This window comes from Platalea leucorodia (genome assembly GCF_965183815.1).
Source record: "Platalea leucorodia genome assembly, contig: HAP1_HAP1_SCAFFOLD_24, whole genome shotgun sequence".
NCBI classification, from domain to species: Eukaryota; Metazoa; Chordata; class Aves; order Pelecaniformes; family Threskiornithidae; genus Platalea; species Platalea leucorodia.
Window position 1 is genome coordinate 256,473 of NW_028121458.1, and position 26,278 is coordinate 282,750.

General features: G+C 52.5%; 2 protein-coding genes across 2 annotated transcripts; one reads left to right on the forward strand and one right to left on the reverse strand.

The window, feature by feature from the left end:
- Positions 1-8,684: 8,684 nt before the first annotated feature.
- Positions 8,685-9,665, forward strand: LOC309603155 (olfactory receptor 14A16-like; the record flags this gene model as incomplete). The annotated part of the gene is made up of 1 exon (XM_082338072.1): positions 8,685-9,665. The coding sequence occupies exon 1, from the start codon at positions 8,709-8,711 to the stop codon at positions 9,663-9,665; it is 957 nt and encodes a 318-aa protein (XP_082194198.1). The 5' UTR covers positions 8,685-8,708.
- A 10,790-nt stretch (positions 9,666-20,455) lies between these two features.
- LOC309603156 (olfactory receptor 14C36-like) lies at positions 20,456-21,424 on the reverse strand (the record flags this gene model as incomplete). The annotated part of the gene is made up of 1 exon (XM_082338073.1): positions 20,456-21,424. One exon carries the CDS (start codon positions 21,422-21,424, stop codon positions 20,456-20,458), a length of 969 nt encoding a protein of 322 aa, XP_082194199.1.
- Between the last annotated feature and the right edge of the window lie 4,854 nt (positions 21,425-26,278).

Consider the following 26,278-nt stretch of genomic DNA (forward strand, 5'->3'; position numbering starts at 1 on the left):
TTTTCCCTTTGGTCCCAGGGACCTGTCCAAAAAGGAAAGCACAATGACAAGTCAGGGGAGACTTCTCAGAGGTAAAGCCCACGCCATTTCTCATCGCAATCCCCTTCCCTGAGCTGAATGAGGCATGTTTCAGGAAATTTTTCAACGCTACCAACTGAATGACATGGTGCCTCACAGCTTGGGCACCTAGTTCCCATGAAGACACCTCCAGGGCAGGACCCTGAGAGCTGATGTCAGAACAGAAGCTGACCTGCAGCCCCACCTCAACCCCACAGAGGAAGAGCACAACAGAAATGTGGGGAAACAGGCAAGAAAACTGCAATGCTCAAAAAAAATGAAGCAAGAAGAGAAAGGCAGATGGGCATGCTGTGGAGCCTTCTCCTTACCCAGCTTTGCTCTCCACCTCACTGACAGTGACACTGTAGGGCAGTTGCTTTTTCTGTGCTGTTCTGTGTTAATTGTAGGGCACATGCACTTCTCCCAGACTGGAGGTCCAGCTGCCAAGGATGTGACTCATGCCCTGGATCCCATGGCCTTGGGGGAACAGGCTTTGCTGGGTGGGAGAGGAGACCAGGGGGGTTGCTCCAGAGAAGGTGTCTGCACTGCAGGGGATGGCAGGGAGGTGCACAAATCCCCCTCCCATGGCGTTTCTGGGAGCAGCTCCTGCTCACTCCCTGCCCAAGCCTCTGTCTCTGCTGCCAGAAGCTGTCCCTGCCAGGAGCTGGTTCTCTGTCCCCAGGTCTCTTTCATGTAATCACTCACAGACCCCATCCCACCCGCTGTGTGCTCAGCTCTGACCTGCAGAGCCCTCCTGGCATCTCTGTGTCTGCAGCAGCTAAGGAGCAGCTCAGACAAGTGCTAAGGAGAACTGGAGTCGCCGTGCCTTTTCCACAAGGGAGACAGAAATTCCCATCTCCCACAGCCCACCCAGTCAACCACGAGGAGAAAACTCAAAGCACAGACTCCGTCCCATTCAGGTAAATGTTGCCTCAATGTTCTTCTTCAAAAGGACCCTCTGCAAATGTCCTGGGGGTGATCTGGAGCTGTGAGCAGCCCTCAGCCACACAGCAACCTGTTGACAGCAGGAAGATCCTGACCTACCTTGCCAATGGCTGCTCCTTCCACCCACAGCTTCTCCCCACATCACTGTGCGCAGCTCCCTGGGCAGGCTGCGTGCAGACCCTGGCACGTGGCAGAGTCCCTGCCCCAGCACACAGCCCCCAGGGGTGCAGGGACCCTGCTCTGAAGGACGGCCCTGGGCAGCCCTGGCTGCACACCCACCTTCACACCCTGCAGTTGTCCCTGGGAGAAGGCAGCCATCATGCCCTGTCCCTCCGATGGTGCAGCAAGGAAGCCCTGCTCTGGAGCACATCCTTCTCCTCCATTCCTGCCATGTTGATGTGCCAGTTCTAGGAGATCCCTCCAGGATGGGCCCTGCAGCCAAAGACTTACTGTGTTAAGGGCTGGGAAGATTTCTCCTCCTTCACTCTACGCAATTTCCCACTCCTGGCTCTCTTTAACCTCTCTCTGTCTCACTCCTCTCCCCTCGGTGCCTGCAGGCAGTGCCCACAGCCCTGCTGCGCTTCGCAGAGGAGCTGCTCCTGGGCACAGCTGTCTCTCTGCGGTGCTGCCCACTTGCCAGCAGCTCCCTCCATCCCAGGAGCCCAGCCCAGCTCAGCAGCAGAGGCCCAGCCCAAGGCAGCACTTTCTCTGCCCCTCTGGGCTCCCTCCAGGTGTCCCTGGGGCTCCAGGGCTGACAGCTCCTGAAAGGCAGCAGGGTCCTGCATGGGGAACACAATTTGAAGCAGACTGAAGTAATCGCCAACTGTCCCTCTCCAAACACTGGGCAGACCGATTCCTGCAGTGGGAATTGCTCTACCGGGGTGCACAGGTCTATGGGAGGTGTCAATGTTCCCCTCTGGACACTTACATCCCTGTCCCATTGTCAGGCAGGAGAGGGTGGCAGTGACGGCAGGGGATCATTTCCACCTGTGTGGGGCAGGGATTCAGCTCAGTGTGCTGGTTTTGGCTGGGGCAGAGTTAGTTTTCTTCATAGTAGCTGGGATGGGGCAACGTTTTGGGTTTGTGCTGGCAGCAGTGTTGATAATCCAGGGATGTTTTCGTTACTGCTGAGCAGTGCTTACACAGAGTCAAGGCCTTTTCTGCTTCTCCCACCACCCCACCAGTCAGTAGGCTGGGGTTGCACGAGAATCTGGGAGGGGACACAGCCGGGACAGCTGACCCCAACTGGCCAAAGGGCTCTTCCACACCATATGACATCGTGCTCAGCCTATAAACCTGGGGGAAGAAGAAGAAACGGGGGGATGTATGGAGTGATGGCGTTTGTCTTCCCAAGTAACGGTTACGTGTGATGGAGCAAGATGGCACCAAGATGAGCTGTTACTGCTGAAGTTACAGCTAAAGAGGGAAAACCAGACTCTGTGGGGCCACTGCAGAATTTAGCAAGAGCAGGTGTAGACAGGTCTGAGGTACAATATGTGGCCTTTGGCTCAGTCTTCGTCAGCAAGGTCTCCCAGGCCTTTTTGCCTTGAGGCAGGGCCCATGGAGAACAAGCAGCAGTGGGTGGGGATCAAGTCGGGGGTCACCTGAGCAAACTCAACTCTTTACCAGTCCATGGGAGCGGAGGGACTCCATCCAAGGGTGCTGAGAGAGCAGGCAGAAAGTCACAGTGACACTGCTCTGTGTCACTTTGGGCAGGTCATCAGGGGAACTCCCCGAGGACTTGCAAAAAGCAAACATTGCATGCATCTTTCAAAAAGGCCCCAAGGATGAGCTGGGGAACTACAGGCTGTTCACCCTCCTTTTGGTTGAGGCGTGTGTCCCAGAGCGTGTCCTCTTGGATCCCATTTCTGGGTTTCTGAAAGAGAAGGTGACTGGATTTACTCAGGTAGATCATGCCTGACCATCTGCGCTGCTCTCTGAGATGAAAGGGTTGTACTTCTGGGTGAGGGGAGAGCAGTGCATGTCGTTTACCTGGACTTAAGCAAGGTTTTTAACACTCTGCCCCACAATATGCTTTCATCTGTGTTATGATATCATGGTCTGTCTGGGTGGGTAAGTAGATGGATCACAAACTGATTGCCTGTTTGGGCTCAGAGGGACGCAGTAAATGGGTGCTACTCTGCCTGAAGGCCTCTCACTGCAGAGTGCTGCAGGGGTCTGTCCTGCAACCTGCCCTCTTTCACATGGCTTTCCTGGTCTGGAGGAGATGAAAGAATGCTTTCTCATAGAGTTTGCAGATGGCACCAAAGCGAGGGGAGTAGCTGAGGCACTGGAGGGCAGGGCTGCCATCCCAAAGGATACAGACAGGCGGGAGGGATGGACCAACGGGAACCTCATGAGGTCCAGCAAGGACAGATCCAAAGGCCTGTCCTGGAGTGGACTAAGCCCCTGCAGTGGCATAGGCGAGGGGCTGCTGGCTGGGTTGCAGCTCTGTGTTCAATGCTCTGGTGGTCCTTGGGTTACATTAGGCCAAAGAAGAGCTATCGGCAAGGAAGGCCAAGAGCCTCCTGGGCTGTATGAGCAGGAGCACAGGCAGGGGAAGTGGTTCTCCGCCTCTGCTCAGCACTTGTTAGGCCACATGCAGAACACTTTCTCAGGGTTTGACCCCACACAATGCAAGAGAGGCACTGCCTATGGTGATCCAGGGATGTTTCCAAGAAGACAGTCAGGCTGATCACTGGGGTGTAAGACAGGAGGACAAGAGGCAATGGGCTGAGACAAGAGAGAGACAGGTTAGCTCTGGGGAGAAACTTTTCCAACAGGCAGACAGTCAAGCACTGGAAGTTGTTTCCCAGGCTGTGCTCTGGCTCCATCCCTGCAACTTCTCAACACCCAAATGGACCAAACCCCTCGGTAACCTGGTGTGACCCTGCTTGGAGCAGCAAGTTGGTCTGGACACCACCCAAATTCCCTTCCAGCCTGAACGATGCTGGTTTTCCTTCTCCTTCATGTTGTCAATGTTAAGGACTGCACTCAGGGTCTCCCTGACTGTGGAAGTCATTCCCATCCGGGACAGGGCTGCCTCCCAGGTACCCCCAGACAGCCCTGATCCCATCCTTTGCTTCACCTTTCATGTCCTGGTTCCCTCTTGCCCTCCTCTCAAGGTCATCTTTTTTACCATCCTCATACTCCCTGTAAAGAACCGCCTACCCTGTTAGCCCTTTCTGCACTGGCTAGCCTCTTCTGGGTTTGTGCCCTCCTTTGTTGTTTCTGATGTGGGTTTTGTGAGGCTTTCTACCTTGGGCAGCAATTCCAGTAAACAAGTACTGCTTTTTCTTTACCTGTAGTGTCCTGCAATGCCTCGTGCTGTTATCCTGGTAGAAGCACAAATGAGGATGGGCCATCTGCAAACATACCATAAATGCTGGCACAAGAGGGCTCCAGTCCAGAGGGACCCAGGCACACTTGGGGATTTGGCCAAAAAAAACCCCAAAACCCTCCCAAAGATCCACAAGGAGAAGGGACAAGCCCTGCACCAGGGACGGAATAATCCTGCAGCAGTGTGGGCTGCAACCTGACTGGGTGAGGAGTGGCCCTGAGCGAAAGGGCCTGGGCATGAGCATGGATGCCATACAAGCCAGTGGTCTCCCAGTTCTGGAGGAATGGGCAGAAGCTGGAGAGGATCGAGACAAGGGCAACAGGGATGGTGTTAGTGCCTGATTACATGAGCTGTGTGTACACAGTGAGGGAACGGAGCCTCTTGAGCCTGCTGCGGAAGGGCGTGCTGAGGAACACCCAGCACCATCCTACGTCTGCCTGGAGAGATGATGGAAAACCCTCTCTTGTGCTGTCAGAAATGGTATGGCATGGGCAACAGCCCCAAACTGCCTCTTGGGAGATTCACACAGGGCAACAGGAAAAATAATAAAAAACCCTAGGAGTGTGGTGCTGCACTGCAGCAGGACACCCAGCGTGCCTCTGTGATCCCCACCCTGAGAGGTTTTCAGGTCTCAGCTCCCAAAAGTGCCACCAGCCTGACCACGGGGTTGGTGGTAGTTACCCTTTGGGCAGGAGGCCAGGCTGGAGACCCCCAGCAGTCCCTTTCCTACTCACGCTTCCACCAGCAGCCTGTGTCTTGCAGTATGTCCTAGAAGAAGGGACTCAGTTGAAGGTGAGGGTGTCTCTATCAGGATCATGGGAAGATTCAGAGAAGAAAGCAGCTCAAGCAATCTCTAGCCCATTGTGCAGCTCAAAGCAAGGCCAGCTCTGAGGTCAGACCAGGTTGCTCCCAAAATGTTGGTATTCATGAAAAGGCTCGAAAGAGGAGCCAGGCATCTAAGCCATGGTTAGAGAATCAGAGACAAGGCATTTGACCAGCTCCCTGGAGACCGGTATTGGGAACACCTCACCTTTTGGTCCTCTGCTGGTTTTGGTTGGGATAGAGTTGATTTTAATCATAGTAGCTCATATGGTTTTATGTTTTGGATCTGTGATGAAAACAGCCATGATAACACAAAGATGTTTTAGCAATTGCTGAACTGTGCTGACACAGGGTCAAGGCCTTTTCTGTTTCCCAGGCTGCCCTGCCAGTGAGTAGGCTGGGAGTGGGCAAGAAGTTGGGAGGGGACACAGCCAAGACTGCTGGGGGAATCTCCACTTAATTGCTGAAAGGAAGGTTCTCTGCTGCGGATTTCAGGCTTCAGAGATCGGATCTGAAGAGAAGAGCTTTGAACTAGCAAAACTTTTCCATCATTTTGCGTGTGTTGCCTCACTTCCCCGCTTTCACTCATTGGCACCCAGAAGCATCACCATCTTCAATTTGCTCTCCTCTGAAATACGGCCAAGTGATGGGAAGAAAGGAAGAAGAAGGAGGGAGGAGGTCTTTTTCAGTCTGTATACGGCTGAATTTCAAAGGTATAATTCAGGTTAATTTTGGTACAAACCTTGAGAGTTTGAAAGCGTTCAAGGGACTCCCCTCCAGCCGCCCACCTTTGGCCCTGGCCTGGTGAGCACCTCCAGGGCCTGGTTCTACAAGCGCTGCAGTGCCATGGCTGTGCTGGGCCTTTGTGTATCGGCCGGAGCCTGGCACTTGGAGGGACAGGGTGTTGTGCCATTGGGCATCCATAACGGCTCAAGCTGGGAAGTGAGTCTGCGAGTCAGACCCAACGAGGTCCATGGCCAGGCATGGCTGTGCCCATGGCTGTGGCTGGCGAGCAGTATGCCCACAGCGTAGCTCAGGTCAGACTGACACTGGATTTCACATCCCTGATCCACTTTTCCCTGTTTGCAAGTACCAGATCCAGGTGAGCATCACCTCTGTTGGCACATCTGGCAGCTGGGCTAAGAAGCTGGCCCCAGGAACCAGAAGAAACCTGCGGGGCTGTTTGCACCCTGTCGTTTCCCCTTCTCGTGAGCGTCAGGGTGATGAGAGTTCCCAGGGGTGATGTGGGGTCAATGGACTTCCTCCCATTGCTTAAATAAGACTGTGTCCTCTTCCTCACCTGATCCCAGGTATTTAGCTCCTACCACAATGTCTCCCTAACTGGTCTCTCCTGTGACCCCCACCCACAAGAGCTCACCCAATCTGCTGCCCATCCCATAGAGGACCTCCATACATCCAGGCAGCTCCCTCCCCCTGAGGTCATCCCCCTCCTGACGTTCCCCACCTCTCTCCTCTGAACAGCCTGTATCCATGCATCACAGAACCTTAAGGTTTCTGACTTGTCCCACACACCTCAGCAGGTATTTACATCAATGTCACAGCTCTGTGACAGCACACAGGGCTCCAGCCCCTCCTGTCTGTGCCCCAGGCTGAGGCCATTGGTGCCCATTTGGGCTGCAGCCCCTCAGCTTGGTGCCACCAGGGCCAACCTCAGACTTGTCACAGCTCTTGCACCCAAGATCCTGTGCAAGCCAAGGCTTTGCTTCAGAGCGGAGACATGCTGGCGTGGATGGCAGATGGCAATGTGAGGCTGAAATGAGGGGCCCACAAGGTGAGCAAACCCTGTGCTCCCCAATGCCAGAGAGAAACAGGTTTGGACTGGGCGGCCCTGGCAGGAGAGGGCTTTGCTGTCTGCAATGTCACTGCAGCCCAGAGAGGCTGTGGTGGAGGTGAAGCTGATCTCCAAGCAGGACAGGTTGCTGCTGAAAATATCCTTGACTGTGGACATCCTGTTATCCAGGCACGCTGTGAAAATCATTCACCTGTGTCTTGATTGTATCATCAAGGAGGTGAATAAAGGATGGGGGGAAGAAGAATCCTTTGAAAGTGTTGGCACATGAGTGGAGACCCTGCTGTGGTGTGCCTCGTACTCATGCACTGCCCCATGCATCTAATGGCTAGACGTGGGACAGACACTGCCTCCCTGCAGCAGTGGCATTCAGTAACTTGCTCCTAAGCCCCAAACCTGTCTGAGATGCCATTAGAGGTGTCTGTTAGTGACCAGCTCTGAATGGGGATTGCTGTGCGATAGGTCCTAAGACGCCCCCATCAGATGCCCTTGTGCTGGGCAGCTTTGGCATCTGAGATAGCACTACAGGCCGGTATTTCGCCATTAAATTGAGCAGCTGCCCTGTCCCTGTCTGGGTGACTGGTCTCATACCGGAACAAAAGAAGGCGATTCTTAGACCTAACTCTGACAGAAATGACACAGCTGGAAAGAAGTGTCTCTCCCCAGCTGAGAGGGGGAACATGAGTGATTGCTCCAGCCTGTTTCACAGCAGGTTCCCCTGGAGCCCCAGGGACACCTGGAGGGAGCCCAGAGGGGCAGAGAAAGTGCTGCCTTGGGCTGGGCCTCTGCTGCTGAGCTGGGCTGGGCTCCTGGGATGGAGGGAGCTCCTGGCAAGTGGGCAGCCCTGCAGAGAGACAGCTCTGCCCAGGAGCAGCTCCTCTGCGAAGCGCAGCAGGGCTGAGGGCACTGCCTGCAGGCACCGAGGGGAGAGGAGCGAGGCAGAGAGAGGTTAAAGTCAGACGTGAGTGGGAAGGTGCATAGAGCTCACTGGAGCAGACAGGGAGGAGACCTGGGAACAGAGAACCAGCCCCTGGCAGAGGCAGCTCCAGGCACCAGAGACGTGGGCAGGGATGCAAAGGGATCTGCTCCCAGAAGCGCCATGGGAAGCGGGGGATTCAGGCACCTCTCTGCCATCCCCTGCACTGCAGATGCCTTCCCTGGAGCAACTCCCTGCTCTCCTCTCCCACCCAGAAGAGCCTCTGTCCCCATGGCCCCAGGGTCCAGGGCATGAGTTACCTCCTGCACAGCTGGACCTCCGGAAAAGAAGCACATGGGTCCTACAATTAATATTTATGTGTGCTTGTGTCTGTGAGGTGGAGAGCACAGCTGGGTATGGAGAAGGCTTCCCTGCATGCCTCTCCGCCTTCCTCTCCTTGCTTTGTTTTTTGGTTTTTTTTTGAGCGCAGCAGTATCCTTCCTTGATTCCCTCCCTGTCAGTGATGCTCTTGGTCTCTGGGGTTGGGGTGGTGGTGCAGATCAGCTTCTCTTTTAACTATGATGGGGATCCTTCAATGGAGGTGTCCTCATGGGAACTAGGTGCCCAAGCTGTATTTACAACTGTGAGGCACCATGTCATTCAGTTGACAGGGTTGGGGACTGAGCTGACTCATTCCTCATTCGGCTCAGGGAGGGGGGATTTCAATGAGAAATGGCAGAGGATTTTCGAGAGAAGATTCTCCTAACTTGTCGCTTTCTATTCCTTTTTGGACAGTGCCCAATGCCCAGAGGAAGCAAATGTCCAATGGCAGCTCCATCACCCAGTTCCTCCTCCTGGCATTGGCAGACAAACGGGAATTGCAGCTCTTGCACTTCTGCCTCTTCATGGCCATCTACCTGGCTGCCCTCCTGGGCAACGGCCTCATCATCACCGCCATTGCCTGTGACCACCGCCTCCACACCCCCATGTACTTCTTCCTCCTCAACCTCTCCCTCACAGACCTGGCCTCCATCTCCACTACTCTACCCAAAGTCATGGCCAATTCCCTGTGGGACAACAGGGAAATCTCCTACTTGGGATGTGCTGCACAGCTCTTTTTTTTAATCTTCTTTATCTCAGCAGAGTATTGTCTCCTAACTGTCATGTCTTATGACCGCTACGTGGCCATCTGCAAACCCCTGCACTACGGGACCCTCCTGGGCAGCAGAGCTTGTGTCCACATGGCAGCAGCTGCCTGGGGCACTGGGTTTCTCTATGCTGTGCTGCACACTGCCAATACATTTTCATTACCCCTCTGCCAAGGCAATGTCCTGGACCAGTTCTTCTGTGAAATCCCCCAGATCCTCAAGCTCTCCTGCTCACATGCCTGCCTCAGGGAAAATGGGCTCCTTGTGGTTAGTGCCTGTTTCACCTTTGGGTGTTTTGTTTTCCTTGTGGTGTCCTATGTGCAGATCTTCAGGGCCGTGCTGAGGAACCCCTCTGAGCAGGGACGGCACAAATCCTTTTCCACGTGCCTCCCTCACCTGGCTGTGGTCTCCCTGTTTGTCAGCACTGTAATGTTTGCCTACTTGAAGCCCCCCTCCATCTCCTCCTCATCCCTGGACCTAGTGGTGGCAGTGCTGTACTCGGTGGTGCCTCCAGCAGTGAACCCTCTCATCTACAGCATGAGGAACCAGGAGCTCAAAGACGTCTTGAGGAAAGTGATTTCAAGGGCTTTTTTCAGGAGGCATAATCTTCCCTTCTGTCTCCACTAAGAACTCCCACAGTAAACCATTCCAGGACTTTGTGAGGTTTTCTATTATCATTAGCATCACTATATTTATAATTATCATTATCATCGTTATCATTATCACTGTCATTATGGCTTCATTGAGCTTTCTCTGTCTTGCCTGTAGCATGTATTTATGTATGTCTAACACTGGGTCAGTGCTGACTCTCTCATAGCAGCTCTTTAATAAATGGCTTCTCCCCGGTGCAGTGCCCGAAACCTCGACTTGTCTTCCAAAGCTGTTGCCAAGCGTGGTCATGAGCAGCTGCACCCCAAAAGGGCCTGTTGCTCCCTGGACTCAGGAGCAAAGAGCTCAATGTCATGTTGCGACCTGTTAGAGAGCAAGGTTTGCATTCAAGTTTCTAGTTACAGTGGAGATGGTGAATGGTCACTGAGGCACATATGCAGGGCTGTCCCACATGTGGGACACATCCCAGGGCTTCCAGATATGGCAGGCGATGTCCTTAAGGATGGGAGTCTGGAGTTGCCTGGGGAGCCTGGGGCATCCCCATGGACAGCGTGTGCTTGGGGTGGGCAGTGACATGATCCCCACAAAGTGAGAGGTCCCCCACAATGGAGTCACCCAAAGGGAAAGTGCTAAACGCAGGGATCTGTAGGGAAACGAGGACTCTGCCGTCCCAGGGGAGGCAGTGGGCACCAAGCAGCTACAAAAAAGGAAGACTGGAGAGTGATTCTTGTCACCCTCAGGCCCTAATGAACACACCTACTGTCCTTGGGAAAGCACCGCAGTCCCTTCAAGCACCTGCCACATCCAGAGACCCCCAGGGAGGCGGATTAGCGGTAGTGACCCCCATCCAGGTCAAGGCCCTGCAGGGAGCATGGGGAGGGGGCCAGGAAACCTCCAGCTGCATCAGAGGAGGGGTGGGGAAAATTCAGGTGGCAGCTGATGTGGGCTGGAAATTGCCTGGGGGAGACAAATTCTGGCATTGCGCTCATCAGCAGTAGTGCCCAGACTGTGGTTACCCTAAACCAGGCTCACAGTGCAGAGCCACAAGTCCTTTCTGTCCTGGTGCTCCCTGAGGTCTGGGAAGTGGATGAAGCAGAATCGGCATCCCTCACTCCCCACCCCTTAGTGCCATGGTTCCTCCTGAAGCGTGGCATTGAAAGGGAGGCTGGGAACCTTTGTCAGGGCTTGCGCTGAAGGAAGCATGACCTTCTGAGTTTGCTGTTGTCCCTCAGTCCCTGTGCCCAGCACATGCCCTAGAGACAGTCTCCCCCAGCCCATATGCTGGCCCCAAAGTCACCCCCAATCCTGACCCTTTGTGTTTTCCAGCCCTGGCCATTCACCATGGTCCAGGTGTGGGCTGATCATTTAAATGTGACCAGCTCCACCTACACTGGGAGAACATCCAGCCCTTCCCCAACTCCCACATGCCCAGACCCTGGCAGTCCCCTGTCTACGAACCCCTGCCCGGGACACAGCCAAGTCTGGGCAGGGACCGGTGCTGGGGAGGGCTGCCAAAGCAGGAGGGCTGCAGAGGGATGTGGCACTGAGGTCTATTGGGCAGACCGTCCCAGGGGGATGTTTTCCCACCCCTGAATGCAGCCTGCCCCATTGATGCCTGCACAGCTGGGCTGTGTGGCAGCAGAGCTGTGCTGCTGCAGGGATGGGAATGAGAACAAGAGCCATGATGCTCCAGGAAGCTCCCACACTGCCAGGACCCCAAATGACCCTCAAAATGACCCTCAAACAGGCAGGGCTGTCACCCCAGTCATAGTACTGGAGGGGCAGGCTGAGCTCCAACAGCTCCAGCTCTGCCAGCAGACTCGCTGAAGCCAGAGCAGCTCCCCACAGTCAGGAGAGGACTCAGGGCTACTCGCAGGCTTGGGGGTGCCTTGGGGGTGCAGCCCCTGGCACCGCTTCCAGGAGGCCCAAGACACAGAGGCAAGCATCGGTTCCCTGCACCGCAGCCCCTGGTGCCTCCTTCCCTGCGTCACCATCCTCTCTCAGGAGCACCACTGGGTGCATTACTCCCTGCCTTGGTTGAAGGGGAGCTGCTGGAGGTCGTCTCTGATGTCCTCCATGGCCCCTGGCTCTGCCCCAGCACCAGCTCCCATTCACTACCACAGTCCTTCTGTAGGGCTTGTCTCTGCTTGGATCTGGCCACCCCAGCCTGCCTGCATGGTTCCAGAGGGTCCCAGCGAGGCTGTGCTTGGAGAGGAGGTTGTGATTCTCCTTGGTCTGAGTAGGTGCGATGATCTGGCTAGGGATCATGAAGGGAAGGAAGGGACAAGAGACCATAGAGACAAGCAGCAGTAAGGGGAATTTCTTATCAGGTTAAGGAAAGAAAAAAACCCCATATATATACTCATACACACACACATAGAGAGAGAGAGTTTTTTAAACCTCTATGTACACATATATCACCACGATAGCTGACAAGCAGTGGGTCAGGGGCACAGAGGTTTTCAAAACTCATCTGGAGAAAGCACTGATGTCCCTGATCTAACCATAAACTTCTCCCTGCTCAGAGCAGACCTTCAGATGTCCCTTCCGACTCAAATCCTGAAGGAAGAAGGGGCTGGACATGGACTCAGGGGTAGGGGACACTGCTGCATGTTGAGGCATTGCTGCCATTTTTATTCACTGTTTCACCCTGTCCTCAGGGTTACAAGGTGAGGGAGATCATCCTCAGGAGGAGGCTGTGCTCCAAGGGACACCAGGAGTCCAGTTGGTGTGGGGATCTTACAGAAAAGTTCTCAGAAACCCTGCCAGGCATTACAGACCCAGAGAATCACAAAAGAGTTGGGGTTGGAAAGGATCTCTGGAGGTCACCTAGTCCAACGCCCTTGCTCAAAGCAGGGTCAGCTGGGGCAGGTTGCCAAAAGCCATTGGGTCCAGCTGGGTTGTGAATATTTCCAAGGATGGAGACTCTCTGGGAAACCTGACCCAGTGTTTGACCTCCCTCACATTTAACAAGTGTTGTCTTTTGTTCAGATGGGATTTCATGGGGTTTAATCTTTTTTTCTGTCACTGGGTACCACTGAGAAGAGTCTGGATCCCTCTTCTTCACTCCCTCCCATCAGGTTTTTTTTACACTTTAATGAGATTCCCCCCGAGCCTTCTCTTCTCTAGGCTGAACGGTCCCAGCTCTTTCAGCCTCTCTTCATGTGAAAGATGCTCTGGTCCTTCGTCATCTTCATGGCCCAGAGCCAGATTCATTTCTGCAAGTTCTCAATTTCGTTGCACTGAGGAGCCCAGAACTGGACCCAGCACTCCAGGTATTGCCTCACCAGTGCTGAGGAGAGGGGGAAGGATCACCTGCCTCTGCCTGCTGCCCCTCCTAACGCAGCCAGGGATGCTGATTGCCTTCTATACACATTGCTGGCACATTGCTGGCTGATGTTGCACTTGTTGTCCACCGGGACCTGCAGGTCCTATTCTGTAAAGGACCTTGCATTTCCCTTTGTGGAACTTCATGAGGATCTCCTCTGAACCACTTCTCCAGCCTGTTGAGGTCCCTCGGAATCCCACTGCAACCCTCTGGTTTATCAGCCACTCCTCCCAGTATCCTGTCATCTGTTAACTCCCTGAGGGTGCCCTCGCTCTCATCCTCCAGACCAGTAAGAGATTAAACAGTATCGGCCCTAATATTGGACCCTGGGGAACACCATTAGTGACTTGCCTCCCGCTGGAGTTTGTGTTGCAGGTCACAAAAGCCATGGGCCCAGCAAGTCAGCCAGTTTGCCATTGCCCTCACTTTCCCCTTCTCCAGTCCATTCTTGGTCTAGGAGGGTGTTATGGGAGCCTGGCTGAGCAGCTCCACAGCTCCTCCTGCTCGTCCTCCTTGAAGACAGGACTGACACACGCTTTCTTCCAGCCCTCAGAAGTCTCACCCAAAAGCCATGGGACCTTTCAGAGGTGACCAAGAGTGGCTTCACAATGACATTGGCCAGGTCCCTCAGCCCTCACGAGCACATCTTGTCAGCTCCCATGGCCTTGTTTATATCTGGTTTCTCTAAAGGTTCCCTAACCTGATCCTCCTCCACCAGACTTGCCCTCTGGTCTCAGGGGCCTGGGATTCCTGAAGGCCGGTCTCACCAAGAAGGCACTGGGTGCCTTGGCCCTTTCTGCATCCTCTGTCATTACAGCCCCAGCCCCATTTAGCAGCAGGCCCGTGTTTTTTCCCAGCCTTCCTTTTGCTGCTGATGTCACTGTAGAAGCTGCTCTTGTTCTTCAAATCCCTCCACAGATGCAACTTCAGGTGGGCTTTGGCTTTCCAAGCCCATTCTTGGGAAGTTATCGTTGATGGTCTCCAGAAACCGCCTGGATTGCATGTGTCCTGCCCTGTTGTCCTTCCAGCAAATATCAGGGTGGTTCAAGTCCTCATGAGGACCAGGGCCTGTGAATGTGGGGTTTCTGCCTGTTGCCTGAAGAAGGCCTCCTCTGGTGCTTCCTGCTCAGGTGCTCTGTACCGGGCACCCTCTAGAACATCAGCGATGCTGGTCTGCCTGCTAATCCTGACCCATAAGCTCCCAGCTAGCTCATTACCCATCCCAAGGCAGAGCTCCATGCGTTCCTGCTGACCTCTTGGATATAAGGGCAGCTCCCTCTCCTTTCCTTCCCCAAAAGCTTGGATCCTGCCTGCATGTGCTTGAGGTCTTTGTCCCCTTGGCCATGGCAGCTGTCTGTGCTACCGATGTCTACGAGGAGACAGGTTGCTCTCATGGCACTGGGGCCTTATTGTCTCCTTGCAGCCCCTGGGAAGGCCGGCCACTGCCATACTCTTGTCCTTCACTAAGCATTGCACATCCCACATCACCCTGCCCCAGGAAGAGCCCTGAGCTCTGTGAGGGACAGGATCTCCCTTCCCACAGGCTGCAGGTCAGCACTTGGCCTTTCTGCTTCATAAAGTCAGCCAAGGCTTGACTCACATCAGAGCCACCTGCACAGTGCCTTTGCCTACCTGCAATCACAGCCTCCAGTTATCTGCTCTGACAAGTCCATGAGGAGGCTTTGTCAGTAATGGCCCTCAGGGGGGCCCATTAATGCTTCAAGACAGCTTGGGTTTTGCTTCTGACTTTGACTTCTTGAGAGATTACTTCTGTCTTCTCTCAGTGGAGGACGTTCATGGACTCAGAGCACCAAATACACCATGGGGCTCATTAAAATGAAGAAAGGCCTAAGGAGTCATGTCTCTTCCATCATCTTCATCAAGTCTTCTCCAGCTAATTAGAGGGGTTTCAGGAGTGGAGTTAAAGAGAAAGATTTCAGTGACAACTTTGAAGATGTGATAGCAGCATTCTCCAGTTGATATTGATCCAGGGTCTCCTAAGGAGGTCTCGACCAGGACGAAAAGCAGTCCCTTGAGGTCCAACACTGTATGGGCCTCTGTGCTCCTCATCTCCCCAACCCCACCGTTTCTCTCCTTCACCGCCTGGGACTTAGGTCACTTTTCCTTACAGCAGACTTGTCCAGAAGAGAACTGGCTGCAAACAGGCACAGAAGGGTTTTTCCTAATTGTTAAAAAACTCCCAAACAACCAAAAGTACGACATGATAAACAATAAATCACACCTTCACTGTATGGTACATCCAAGCTGCCTCCAAAGAGGTTTGCTTTTCACAAGGGGTAACCAGACAAGAGATGTTTTAGACAGAGAGGAAATGATAAATAGAATTCAAGAGCTAGCTATAGAGACAGCTAGGCAGACTGCTGAAAGAAAAGTTCAAAGTAGCAGCTGGAATGGTGAGAGGTATCTGAATGGTCACAGAGGCAGAGGAAGGGGAATCTGGAGAACAAAGGAAAGTGCATGAGTCCAGTTAGTCTGCTGGAAAGGTGACTTCAGACATGATCAGTGTAGTCAGGACAGGTGGAAATACCAGAAAGATTAGTGAGATTAGGGAAAGCTATGTATCTTCTGACACGATTAAGACACATCCTGAAAATTCGCATTTTGGCATGAGAGAAATTACACTGACATTTTATTGAAAGTATTGAACCATTTCAGCTGATTAAAAGGTGCTCTTTTTTTTTTTTTAATATTGAAAAATTTTCTTAGGTTTTCAGGCTGAGTTCCTCTGTCTGACCATAAGCACCCAGTGCCACCTCTAGAGGCCCCAGTGCATCTGAGGTGCTTGCCTGGGACTGGCAGTTATCAGAGACCAGAGCCCCTCGGGAGCTGCAGATGGAGCCTGGGCAGAGGATGCCAGGGCATCGACACTGGCACCAGGCATCTGTGTCCCTGGAACTGCATCCTCCCCAGCACATGAAGTCACCAAAGACGAGTAGATTGCTACAAACCAAACCAAATCCAGGAGGATAGGAACACAAAGAATCCGAGAGGCTTAGCATTTTCTTCATTCTAGATCATTTTCTTATTTTCTCTGTTGGTTTTATTTTTTGGTTTTGTGTGGGGTGGTTTTTTGTTTTGGTTTGGTTTTTTGTTTGTTTGTTTTTTGTTTTTGTTTGGTTTTTTGTTTGTTTTTTGTTTTGTTTTGTTTTTTACATTTTCTGATGCTAGTCAGGCCTACAGCATTCAAAGAGATCATTTTCTGTCTTGCAGAAAGCCCAGTGCCCCCCTCAAAAGAGTCCCTGCCCAGGACTGTGCATATCCCTCCTCACTCTTTGCACACAGCAAGTCACATTCAGGTGCCCAGCTTTCTCACCTGCTACAGGGGAGCAGAGTGACCAGTAGCATTGAAACACCTTGGGTTTGCATGACGACATTTGCGCTCGTCTTACATTTCTGTTACAGTGGCTTCCTAAAGGAGTTCTCAGACATCAAACCACGTTTCCTTTTCATCCCCTACAAGGTGTGTGATGCGTGACACTGTTTTAGGTGATGAAATAGATGAGAGTGGTCTCACTCGGTATTAAACAATTCAGCGCAGATGTCTATGACTAATCAGGTTGTCTAGACTTCCCTCTGTAGTCAGTGCAGAGCAAGAAGCTATTTCAACTGATATGTCCAGAGGTGCTTTTCTGGCGGTTACCAGCTAATGCTCCGGAAGGGACCCTGGAGGTCCCGTGTCATGTTTCCAAGCTGCCCCAGGAAATCCCAGGCAGCAACAGACTCTCTACGCGGCCAAATTATTCAAGACCCGAATGTGGATTTTGTCATGAGTTGAAACCTAGCTCAAAAATAAATCTAGGCAATAACTGAAGAAAAGTCATCTTTCTCTAAACTTCAAATTTTTTTGCCAGCTCTAATGATGTTTTGGTATCAATTCCAATGATTTTCTTCTTTCATTTTACTGACAGCGTCAAGCGTGCACACCACAGTTGTTGCTCTCTCGCTCTAGGAGCATATTTATGTGTAGTCATTCATAAAACCACATTTCCCACCAACACTGCTAGCAGAGAAACTTTGTTCTGAAGAGCCACTCAGTTTACGTAGGTCAGATCAATCTGCTCCTGAACCAGCTGGAATCTGCTTTTGGGCAATTCTGGGCAATGATTCTGCTCTTTCTCTTACTTCTCCACCAGCTCACGGTCATTGCAGCAGTGGCTATCCTCAGCACTGATATACCCATCCAGTTTTGCCTTTGTTATGAGTAACAGAGTCCAGCCCAAGTCAGCTCATTAATGTCTGTGACAACAGATTCTCTTCAGCACCCTCTGGGATGCTCCTGGGCTGCTGGTGCCCAGCCCTACTGGCCGTCCAGTGATTTGGGGCTTATTAAACTACACCATGAGCAGCAAGACTTGTGACCATGGGGCTTCCAGATGCCTGTGTGCATATCAAAGGACAGGAGGGCAGCGGGTGTTAATAAGGATGTCTTGGATAGTACAGGTCCTGAGCATAACGCAAATAGCAGGAATAAGTGGTGGAGATTGTACTGGGGCTGGCTGGGATGGCATTAATTTCCTTCACAGCAGCCAGTGCAGTGCTGTGCGTTGGCCTTGTAACCAAACGAGTGTTGATAACAATCCAGTATTTTGACTGTTGCTGAATATTGCTCACACATCAGCAAGGTTTTTTCCTTTTCCTGCTCTGTCCCCACAGCCAGTAGGCTGGGGATGAGCAAGAGGCTGGGAGGGGACACAGCCAGGACAGCTGACCTGAGCTGACCAAGGGGATATTGCATACCATATGATGTCATGTTCAGCAATAAAAAATGAGGAAAAGGATGAAGAAGGGGAGGATGTGGGTGCTTATGTCATTTGTCTTCCCAAGTAACTGTTACGTGAGCTGAGGCCCTGGTTTCCTGGAAATGGCTAAACATCTGTGTGCTGATGGGAAGTAGTGAATGAATTCCTTATTTTGCTTTGGTTGCGTGCGCAGCTTTGCTTCACTTAATAGACCAATAAATAGGTTTTTTATCTTGAACCACAAGTTCTCCCACATTTGCTCTTCTGATTCTCTTTCCCATTCTGCTGGTGGAGTGTGAGCTTGCAATGGGTGGGTTCTTAGTTGCTGCCTGGGGTCAGCCCACCACACCTGCGTACAGTCTAGCAGTGCTGGAGTCAAAATTCTCTTTGCCTTTATTGAGAATTTTCATACTGCCACTTGCTTGACAGATAGAAAACGTTTTCTTCTTGTACGTTGGTCTAGATTGATCAGGGTTGGCCAGAGTGTTGGATATATGTCTCAGACAATATTTATGCACCAGGAAAACTGGCCGTTACTGTGCTAGGTCTGTGTTTTTGAGTATTTGTCTTAACCCTTCCCCTTCTGGTGTCCTCAGGACCCATTCCAAACTGCATTGGCTGGCCTTTGGAAATCCCGGGCCAAGGGTCTGGGTCACTGGCTGTTTTTTAGCTCCCAGATGGATTGCAGCAAATCAGCAATGTGGCATTCCCCTTTTAAGGTGCCCTACCCGTATAGTATAAAAAACTGCACTCTTGGACGGAAGGCAGGCCTTACTCCTGCACACAGAATTCCCTCAACAAATAACTCTTTGTTCATTTAATATTGGGTTGGCTGACTTCAGGTATTGTCCCCAACACACCCTTGGCTGGACTCAAAGAGCATTTTGTCTGGGAAGCTCTCCTAAGAAGCAGCCTCATGCCAACTTCATTCTGTAAGCTGAGGGACAAGCCCTGCAGCAAAAGTGGAAGGTTCATGGGTGAGGGTGGTAACTGAAATGACGAGCGATACATCTTTTGGTCTGGCTCTCTGGATGCTCGGAACCAAAAGAGCTCTGAAGAAAAGTAAATCTGGAATTGCTGCTTACAGAAAACACATTTAAAACTCCTTATTAGCCAGTTGGAGCAGCAAAATTCTTAGTGTAGGAACCGTCTGTCTCGTGCCATGACCAATGCAGATTACACTGGAGTAAAAGCCCCAGTCCAGCAACAACATATTGAAGGCCCACGGGCACAAGTGCAGATTGACTTTGTGGGACCTCTGCCAGCGACAGCTTGAGCTTTGCCAGAGCTTAAAAAAGCTTAAAAAGCTTTGCCTTCCTAAAAACACTGAAGTTAATATAGAAATACATTTCTCCCTTGTAAACTGTCCTTGCTGTCACGTCCCAGCAGCTGCTTCATGGCCCCTGTCAGAGCCAGCCCTGTCCCTGCACTGACCCGGCCCTGCTGCCCCACCCATGCTGTATCATCAAGGGAAGACCCATGGTGGAAGGAAATGCACGATCACTCATCCTGGAAGGGACCTTGGGAGGTCTGTCGGCCGAGCAAAACCATGGTCAGTGGAAAAAGGGAAACATGGGTTGGGCTGTTTGTATGCTATACGATGTTAGTGTAAAATGTATACCTATATAGAAACGCAGACAGTACGGATCCCTCCAGGAAGCTGTCTTAGACACTCTGTCTCTCCAGAACCTGGCCCTGGGATCCCCTCGTCCCCCTATGCCCAGACAAGAACACACACATGCAAAGAGTTCTCTCCAGCACACAACCACAGAACTATTGAGTCATCCAGCTTCCACCTTTTCTGTGTTTCCTCTTCATGCTTGGTTCCACTCAGGAGCTCCTTTCTCATCCAGGCCTTCCTCCTGCCACCTCTGCAGGACCTCCTGCCTGCCAGGGTGGACCATTTTGGAGCTGAAAGAAGAGACCCTTGACCATCAAACAGCTCTCTGCACCCCTCTTCTCTGCAGGGCTGTATCCCATGGGAGTCTTCCAAGCAGGTCAGGCCAAAGCCACGCTATTCCTGATGCAAGGCAAGATGCTGTTCTTGGCCACCAGGGCACACTGCCAGCTCATTCAGCTGGCTGTCCACCAACACCCCCGTGTTCTTTTCCACCAGGCAGCTTTCCAATCACTCTTCCCTGCGTGCCTGTAGTGGTGTGTGGGCTTGACCCAAGTGCAGGACCCAGCACTTGGCCTTCTTGACTCTCATAAAATTGGCCTTGGCCCATCAATCCAGCCTGTCCAGATCTCTCTGCAGAGCCTTCCTACCCTCCAGCAGATCAATACTGCTGCCCAGCTAAGTGTCGTCTCCAAACTTACTGAGGGTGCAGTGGATCCCCTCCTCCAAATCATTGATAAAGATATTAAACAGAACGGGCCCCAGTACTGAGCCCTGGGGAACACCGCTTGTGACCGGCCGCCAACTGAGCGGCACTGACTCAATGAACTCAGTTCATTTTCTCAGTTCATTGAGTTCCTCAGTGAACTGGCTGCATGCGGACACAGCATGTTTAACTTCCTTGCTAACAAACAAATTTAAACATGATGTAATTCAGGAAACCATAAACTACTCTCGTCAACCTTATGCTAAGTGCAAACTGCATCTGACGCAGTCCGCCTTTCTCAAGGACCATTCATACAAGAGCTCTTTGAGACCTAGAGATAAAAAAGAATAGACATAAACACAATTGAAGAGTGGGCTAAAGAGCTATTGAGAGATACTACTGGAAGATAGAAAAGTTTTTAACTCCCTGAAGCTGGAAGCAGCAGCTACATAGTTTCTTCAGCTTCTTCAGTGGGTCTTTGAGCTCCTGGTTCCTCAGGCTGTAGATGAGGGGGTTCACTGCTGGAGGAAACACTGAGTACAGCACTGCCACCACCAGATCCAGGGATGGGGAAGAGATGGAGGGGGGCTTCAGGTAGGCAAAAAATGAGGTGCTGAGAAACAGGGAGAACACAGCCAGGTGAGGGAGGCACGTGGAAAAGGCTTTGTGGCGTCCCTGCTCAGAGGGGATCCTCAGCACGGCCCTGAAGATCTCCACATAAGACACCACAATGAAAACAAAACACCCAAATCCAAAAGAGGCACTAACCACAAGAAGTCCAACCTCCCTGAGGTAGGCATCTGAGCAGGAGAGCTTGAGGATCTGGGGGATTTCACAGAAGAACTGGTCCAGGACATTGCCTTGGCAGAGGGGTAGGGAAAATATATGGGGAGTGTGCAGGAGAGCATTGAGAAACCCACTGCCCCAGGCAGCTGCTGCCATGTGGACACAAGCTCTGCTGCCCAGGAGGGCCCCGTAGTGCAGGGGTTTGCAAATGGCCACATAGCGGTCATAGGCCATGACAGTGAGAAGAGAATACTCTCCTCCAACGAAGAAGAGAAAGAAAAAGACCTGTGCAGCACATCCCGAGTAGGAGATGGCCCTGGTGTCCCACAGGGAATTGGCCATGGCTTTGGGGAGAGTGGTGGAGATGGAGGCCAGGTCGAGGAGGGAGAGGTTGAAGAGGAAGAAGTACATGGGGGTGTGGAGGTGGTGGTTGCAGGCTACAGCGGTGATGATGAGGCCGTTGCCCAGGAGGGCAGCCAGGTAGATGCCCAGGAAGAGCCAGAAGTGCAAGAGCTGCAGCTCCCGTGTGTCTGCGAAAACCCGGAGGAGGAACTCGGTAATGAAGCTGGCGTTGGACATCTGCTGCCTCTGGTCATGAGTGACTGTCCAAGGAGGAAAATGCAGTGAGAAGTTAGGGGAGATGTCTCTAAACAAAACAAAAGCCATTTCTCCTAGATGCTCCCCTTTCTACACCCTCCCCCTTTTTACTTTTCTATGAGAACTTCCTTTAGCTCCATTTCTGAAACCCTGCTTGGTGCTGGCTGAATGTGCCATGAGAAATACGGGCTCTGCCTGCTGCCTGCCAAGGAGTCAGCCTACTCTGCAGGAGTGGGTTCATGGGAAAGGTGGGGGAAGGACCCAGTCCTGGTGTTGGACTTTGTCAGGTGAAACTGCTCCTAACGCAGAAGGGCCTGTCAGCACCTGCACTCCCTGTGGTGAGGAAGCAGAATGGCAGAGGGCAATTTCAGAGTTTATTCTTAAAGTTTCCCTCCGTTTCTCCTGGGGAGTGTTCTTGGATGTCAGAAACCTCAGAATTTCTGCTGCCCTCAGGGAGAACAGAGGGAGTCCTGAGAGGCAGGAGGATTGCCTGTGGCTTAGAGCAGAGTGAAGGGAGCTGGTCTGTCCCTCCGCCTTGTTCCCAGCTGCCCTGGGCTTGCACCTTTCTGAGACGGAGGGTGATCACACTCCCATGGTGCCCTGAAGACCACCAGACACTGCTGAGAGCAGAGGGATTCACTGCAGACCACTAAATGTCTCACTCGTTCTCAAGGTCTCAGAACCCCACTTCTAGCCAAGGACACACATGCCTCATTTCACCAACCCGACAGCATTTCCTCGGTCGTAGAGTCTCTGTGTTCTCCGTGGGGCTTTCAGAGAAAAGAGACGTGCTATGGGACAGCTTTGCATCCTTGAGGGCAGTTCAAGGCTTGGAAGAACACATCAGACAGCCAGGTGCCCTAAAGATGTCATCTCAGTAAGAGTCAGCTCATTCCCCAGCCCCACAGACTGTATGGATGAGATCTCCACAGGTGAGAGGAAAGCTGGGACACCTGTTCCCATGGACACACCTGCATGGGATGACACACAAGATCAGTGTGTGACTCTGCAGCTGAAACTCCCATCCCCAGAGAGCCTGACAGCAAGAACAAAATAAAATAAGAATAACCTAGACCAGTGGAGAAACAAGTTAAAATAAGGTGAGGGTCTGGCTGAGAGACGCCAGGTTAGAAGCACTCAGGCACTGACTCAGGACAGCGTTACCCTTACCCAGCTGTACACACCACCTCCCGGATACCAACATTGCCGGGCAGCTGCTCTCAGCCCCTGTGCTCTGCAGAGGGAGAAGGGCCCGTGGCTGGAGAGCTGCACCACGGCTCTGCTGGAGCTCTGGCTGCAGAGGAGGTGGTTCACGCCTTGGACCCCGCGGCCCTGAGGGCATGGGGTTTGCTGGGTGGGAGAGGAGGCTTGCTCATTCTCCCTCCCACAACATTTCTGGTTTTAGTTTCCTCTCATTTCCTGATCATATATCTGCTGCCTAGAGATTTTTTTTTTCCCTGGGAGGTGTTTCCCTGTTCCATGTCTTTTCCCTGCTAACAAACCCCATGTGAACCTCTGGGCACTCACCTTGGCCCTACAGAAACCCTTCTGTTTGCAGGGACTGGCTGGGCACATGTTCCTGTTGGGAGTGGCAAAAGTTCAGAACAACCCTGATGGGTCCAGCAGAGGTGATGCTGGTGCCGTCCATAGGCAGAAGAGCAGTCGAAGGCACTTTAGGAGGCTATTAGCAGACCTACTGGCCACTCCAAGTTGCAGCTCAGGAGTCTCAATGACTTGTTCAAACTTGACAGGTCCTTTTCTCTTTCTCTTTCCCTCCCCCACTGCACCTCTTCTCTCCCCTGCCCTCACAGTACGAAACTGAAAACACAGACTCGGGAAATCTCCTTATCTTTATTGTAAACCCTGCCTTGAACTTCCCCTTGAAACATCCCCTTGGAAGTTTCGTAGCGGTGATCTGGAGCTGTGAGCGGCCCTGACCCACGCAGCACCCTCTCTGCAGAAGAAGGATCCTGTCCTGCCCTGCCAGAGGTTGCCTTCCACTCACAGCTTCTCCCTGCAGCATCGTGGGCAGCTCCCCGGGCAGGCTGAGTGCTGACCCTGGCAGGCGGCAGAGTCCCTGCCCCAGCACACAGCCCCAGCACACAGACCCTGCTCGGAAGGACGGCCCTGGGCACACCCAGCTTCACACCCCTGCAGTTGTCCCCAGGAGAAGGCAGCGATCGTGCCCTGTCCCTCTGACCGTGCAGCAGGGAAGCCCTGCTCTGGAGCATGTTCCTCTCCTCTCCAACAGGGATACTGTGAGAGTCATCCTGACAGATCCTGTCAACTGTGGGATGTACCAGCTTCAGGAGATTCCTGCAGCCAGAGACTTACCGTGTCAAGGGCTGTGAGGATTTCTCCCTTAGTGAGCTCTCAGCATCCTCCCACTGCTGACTGCCTTTAACACCTCTCTCTGCCTGGCTCCTCTCCCCTCGCTGCCTGCAGGCAGCTCCCATGCTAATTACTGGAGATGAAGCCCAGGAGTGAGGTGTTCAGATGCAAACACCTGGTGACAGTTGAGGTGCCAGAGCTGGTCCAAGAGACATGGAGGTAACTACATGTTCTAATGTATCTGCTCTGAGAGACAGGGTGGTATCTGGGGCATCATTTCTGAGCAGGAGGATGATTTCCTTTGGACAACTGAGATGACAGCAGATGCACACGTTTAGGACAAGAGAATCTTTCTCTAGTTGTCATTTTCTGGGCAGCCTACACAGGGATTCAGCTGATCAAATGGACTCATGGACCACAGGGAGAGCTAAGTCTCTCGCTTTCTGATCTCCATCAGCTGTACTTCCCAGATCTCTCCTGACTATCATGAGAGCTGTCTCGTTTCATCCCCACATGGCCTAACAGATTTCAGGACAGTTACTCAATGGAATGGCCAAAGAAAGGCCTGTAGTGTTATGTGAGGTGCCAAGGCTTTCACAGACAGCTACGTGCAGCTGGCAGGGACAGCACTGGTCCTGCACAGGAAAGCTGCCCCCCTTCAAAGCCTGTGTGTGACACACAGCCCAGACAGCACTGCCTTTGTGCAAGCCACCGATTGCCACCACTGCCCTGCAGCAAGGTCTGTCCCTGCTCTAGCCAGTAGATGCAGGACAGTGCAGGAATAGGAAGCACATCACACTGGGGTCTGCACTCGTGTGCCTACACTCTCAAGCTGCTGGTTTTTCTCTCCGCCACCCTTTACTCACCCCCTTGATGATACAGGCAAGGAACAGAGCAGCAATGTTCACAGTGTGCCTGTCAGCAGCACCTTGTTCTTGCTGGAGATCAGCTTCACCTCTGCCAAACAGCCTCAGGAACAGCGTAGACACCACTGACAGCAGTCAGTGGTCCTCAGAGAGGGTCTCCTGGTCATAGAAACTAAACCCCTGTTGCTGGTACTAGCTGTGCAACCAATTGCTGACCCACAGGATCTGTCCAGTCCCCAAGCCTCTCCCCCTCACCAGCAGGACTGAGGAGAACACTGCCTGTGCCACCATGCCCATCATCCCCAGAGCCATGCAGTCACACTCAATCCTTTGCAGGTTTGGCTGTGTCATTGGTGCCTACAGGGAAGAGCAGCACGGGGTAACAGTCCAAGGTTTGGAAAAACTTTAGCAGCCTCTCAACACTGCACCTTTTGATCAAGGACAGTGGACAGGGTTCGTTAGAAGATGCTCGAGGTTAGTAGCAGCTTGTTGGAGTCAGGGAATCCTGTAGCCGTCCTTACCTGGCAGCAAAAGGCACCCTCAGCTTCCTCAGAGGGTCTCTACGAGCCCACCAAAGATCTTAGACATTTTCAGGACACTCTTGGACAAAAGCCCTTAGGAAGTTAATGGGAATTCATTGCTCATCCCAATGTGAGCAGGAGGTTAGTCTAAAGACCTCCCAAGGTCCCTTCCAACCTGAATGGTTCGGTGATTCTGTTGTCTCTGATGATAGCTACCGCGATTCTTGCAGTCATGAATTCCCTCTCTGCATGTGGGTTAGCACCAAGCATGGCATCCCCAGAGCCAGCCTCTCCTCGTGGTGTGATATTGCCTCTTAGGCCTGAAACATGCTAGGTTCCAAGTTCAATTGTGAATGACGTCATGTTCAGACTGGACCCTCCTCACAGCCTGCAACACCTGCGCATGACAGCATGGTAACTAGTGAGAGTGGCACATGCAGAAAGCCAAGTGGAGGGGGCTGTGAAAGCCCTTGACGTGTTTCATTAAGGAGGATGGCCAAGCCCTGACCCCAGGACCCTAGGAATGGGGATCCTTTCCTTCCTGGGTGTCTCAGGGCTCTTGCTAGGGGCAGAGAGATGTGAGGGTTTGTGATGCTGAGTGCAGGTCAGTGCTAAGACACCTCCCAGGCTCTCTCAGGGGTGAGGAGGCAACAAAGTATGGGGGCTGCAAGGAACTGGTGTCCTCACATGGGCCTCAGCCCAAGAGCCAGCAGCCCTAGCCAAGAGAACAAGGACCTCAGTTCTGGGTCCCAGCCCTACCAAAGCCCTTGGCTTTCCCCACCACAGGCTGTCCTACACTGTCCTCTGTCTGTGCCCGTTTCTCTGCAGATTTTAACCACCACCCCTGCTTCCCCAGCTCACTCTGCCCCCATGATATCCCAAGGCTTACTGATAACTCTGTGTCCTCACTGTTCTTCAAACACAAAGGTGTGGTTTTCTGAGGATTTGCCAATGTCTCTGAGTTCCCCACAACCCATCTGGCTTCTTTCAAAGCCCTGTTCACGTTCCTCTAGCACCCAAGATGTCCTAGCCCCAGACTTGCTTGAATCCTCACATGCTCTGCTCTCTCCCTGCACTACCATGTGTCTCACAAACCCTTCCCTCTTCCCCTGCAGTGG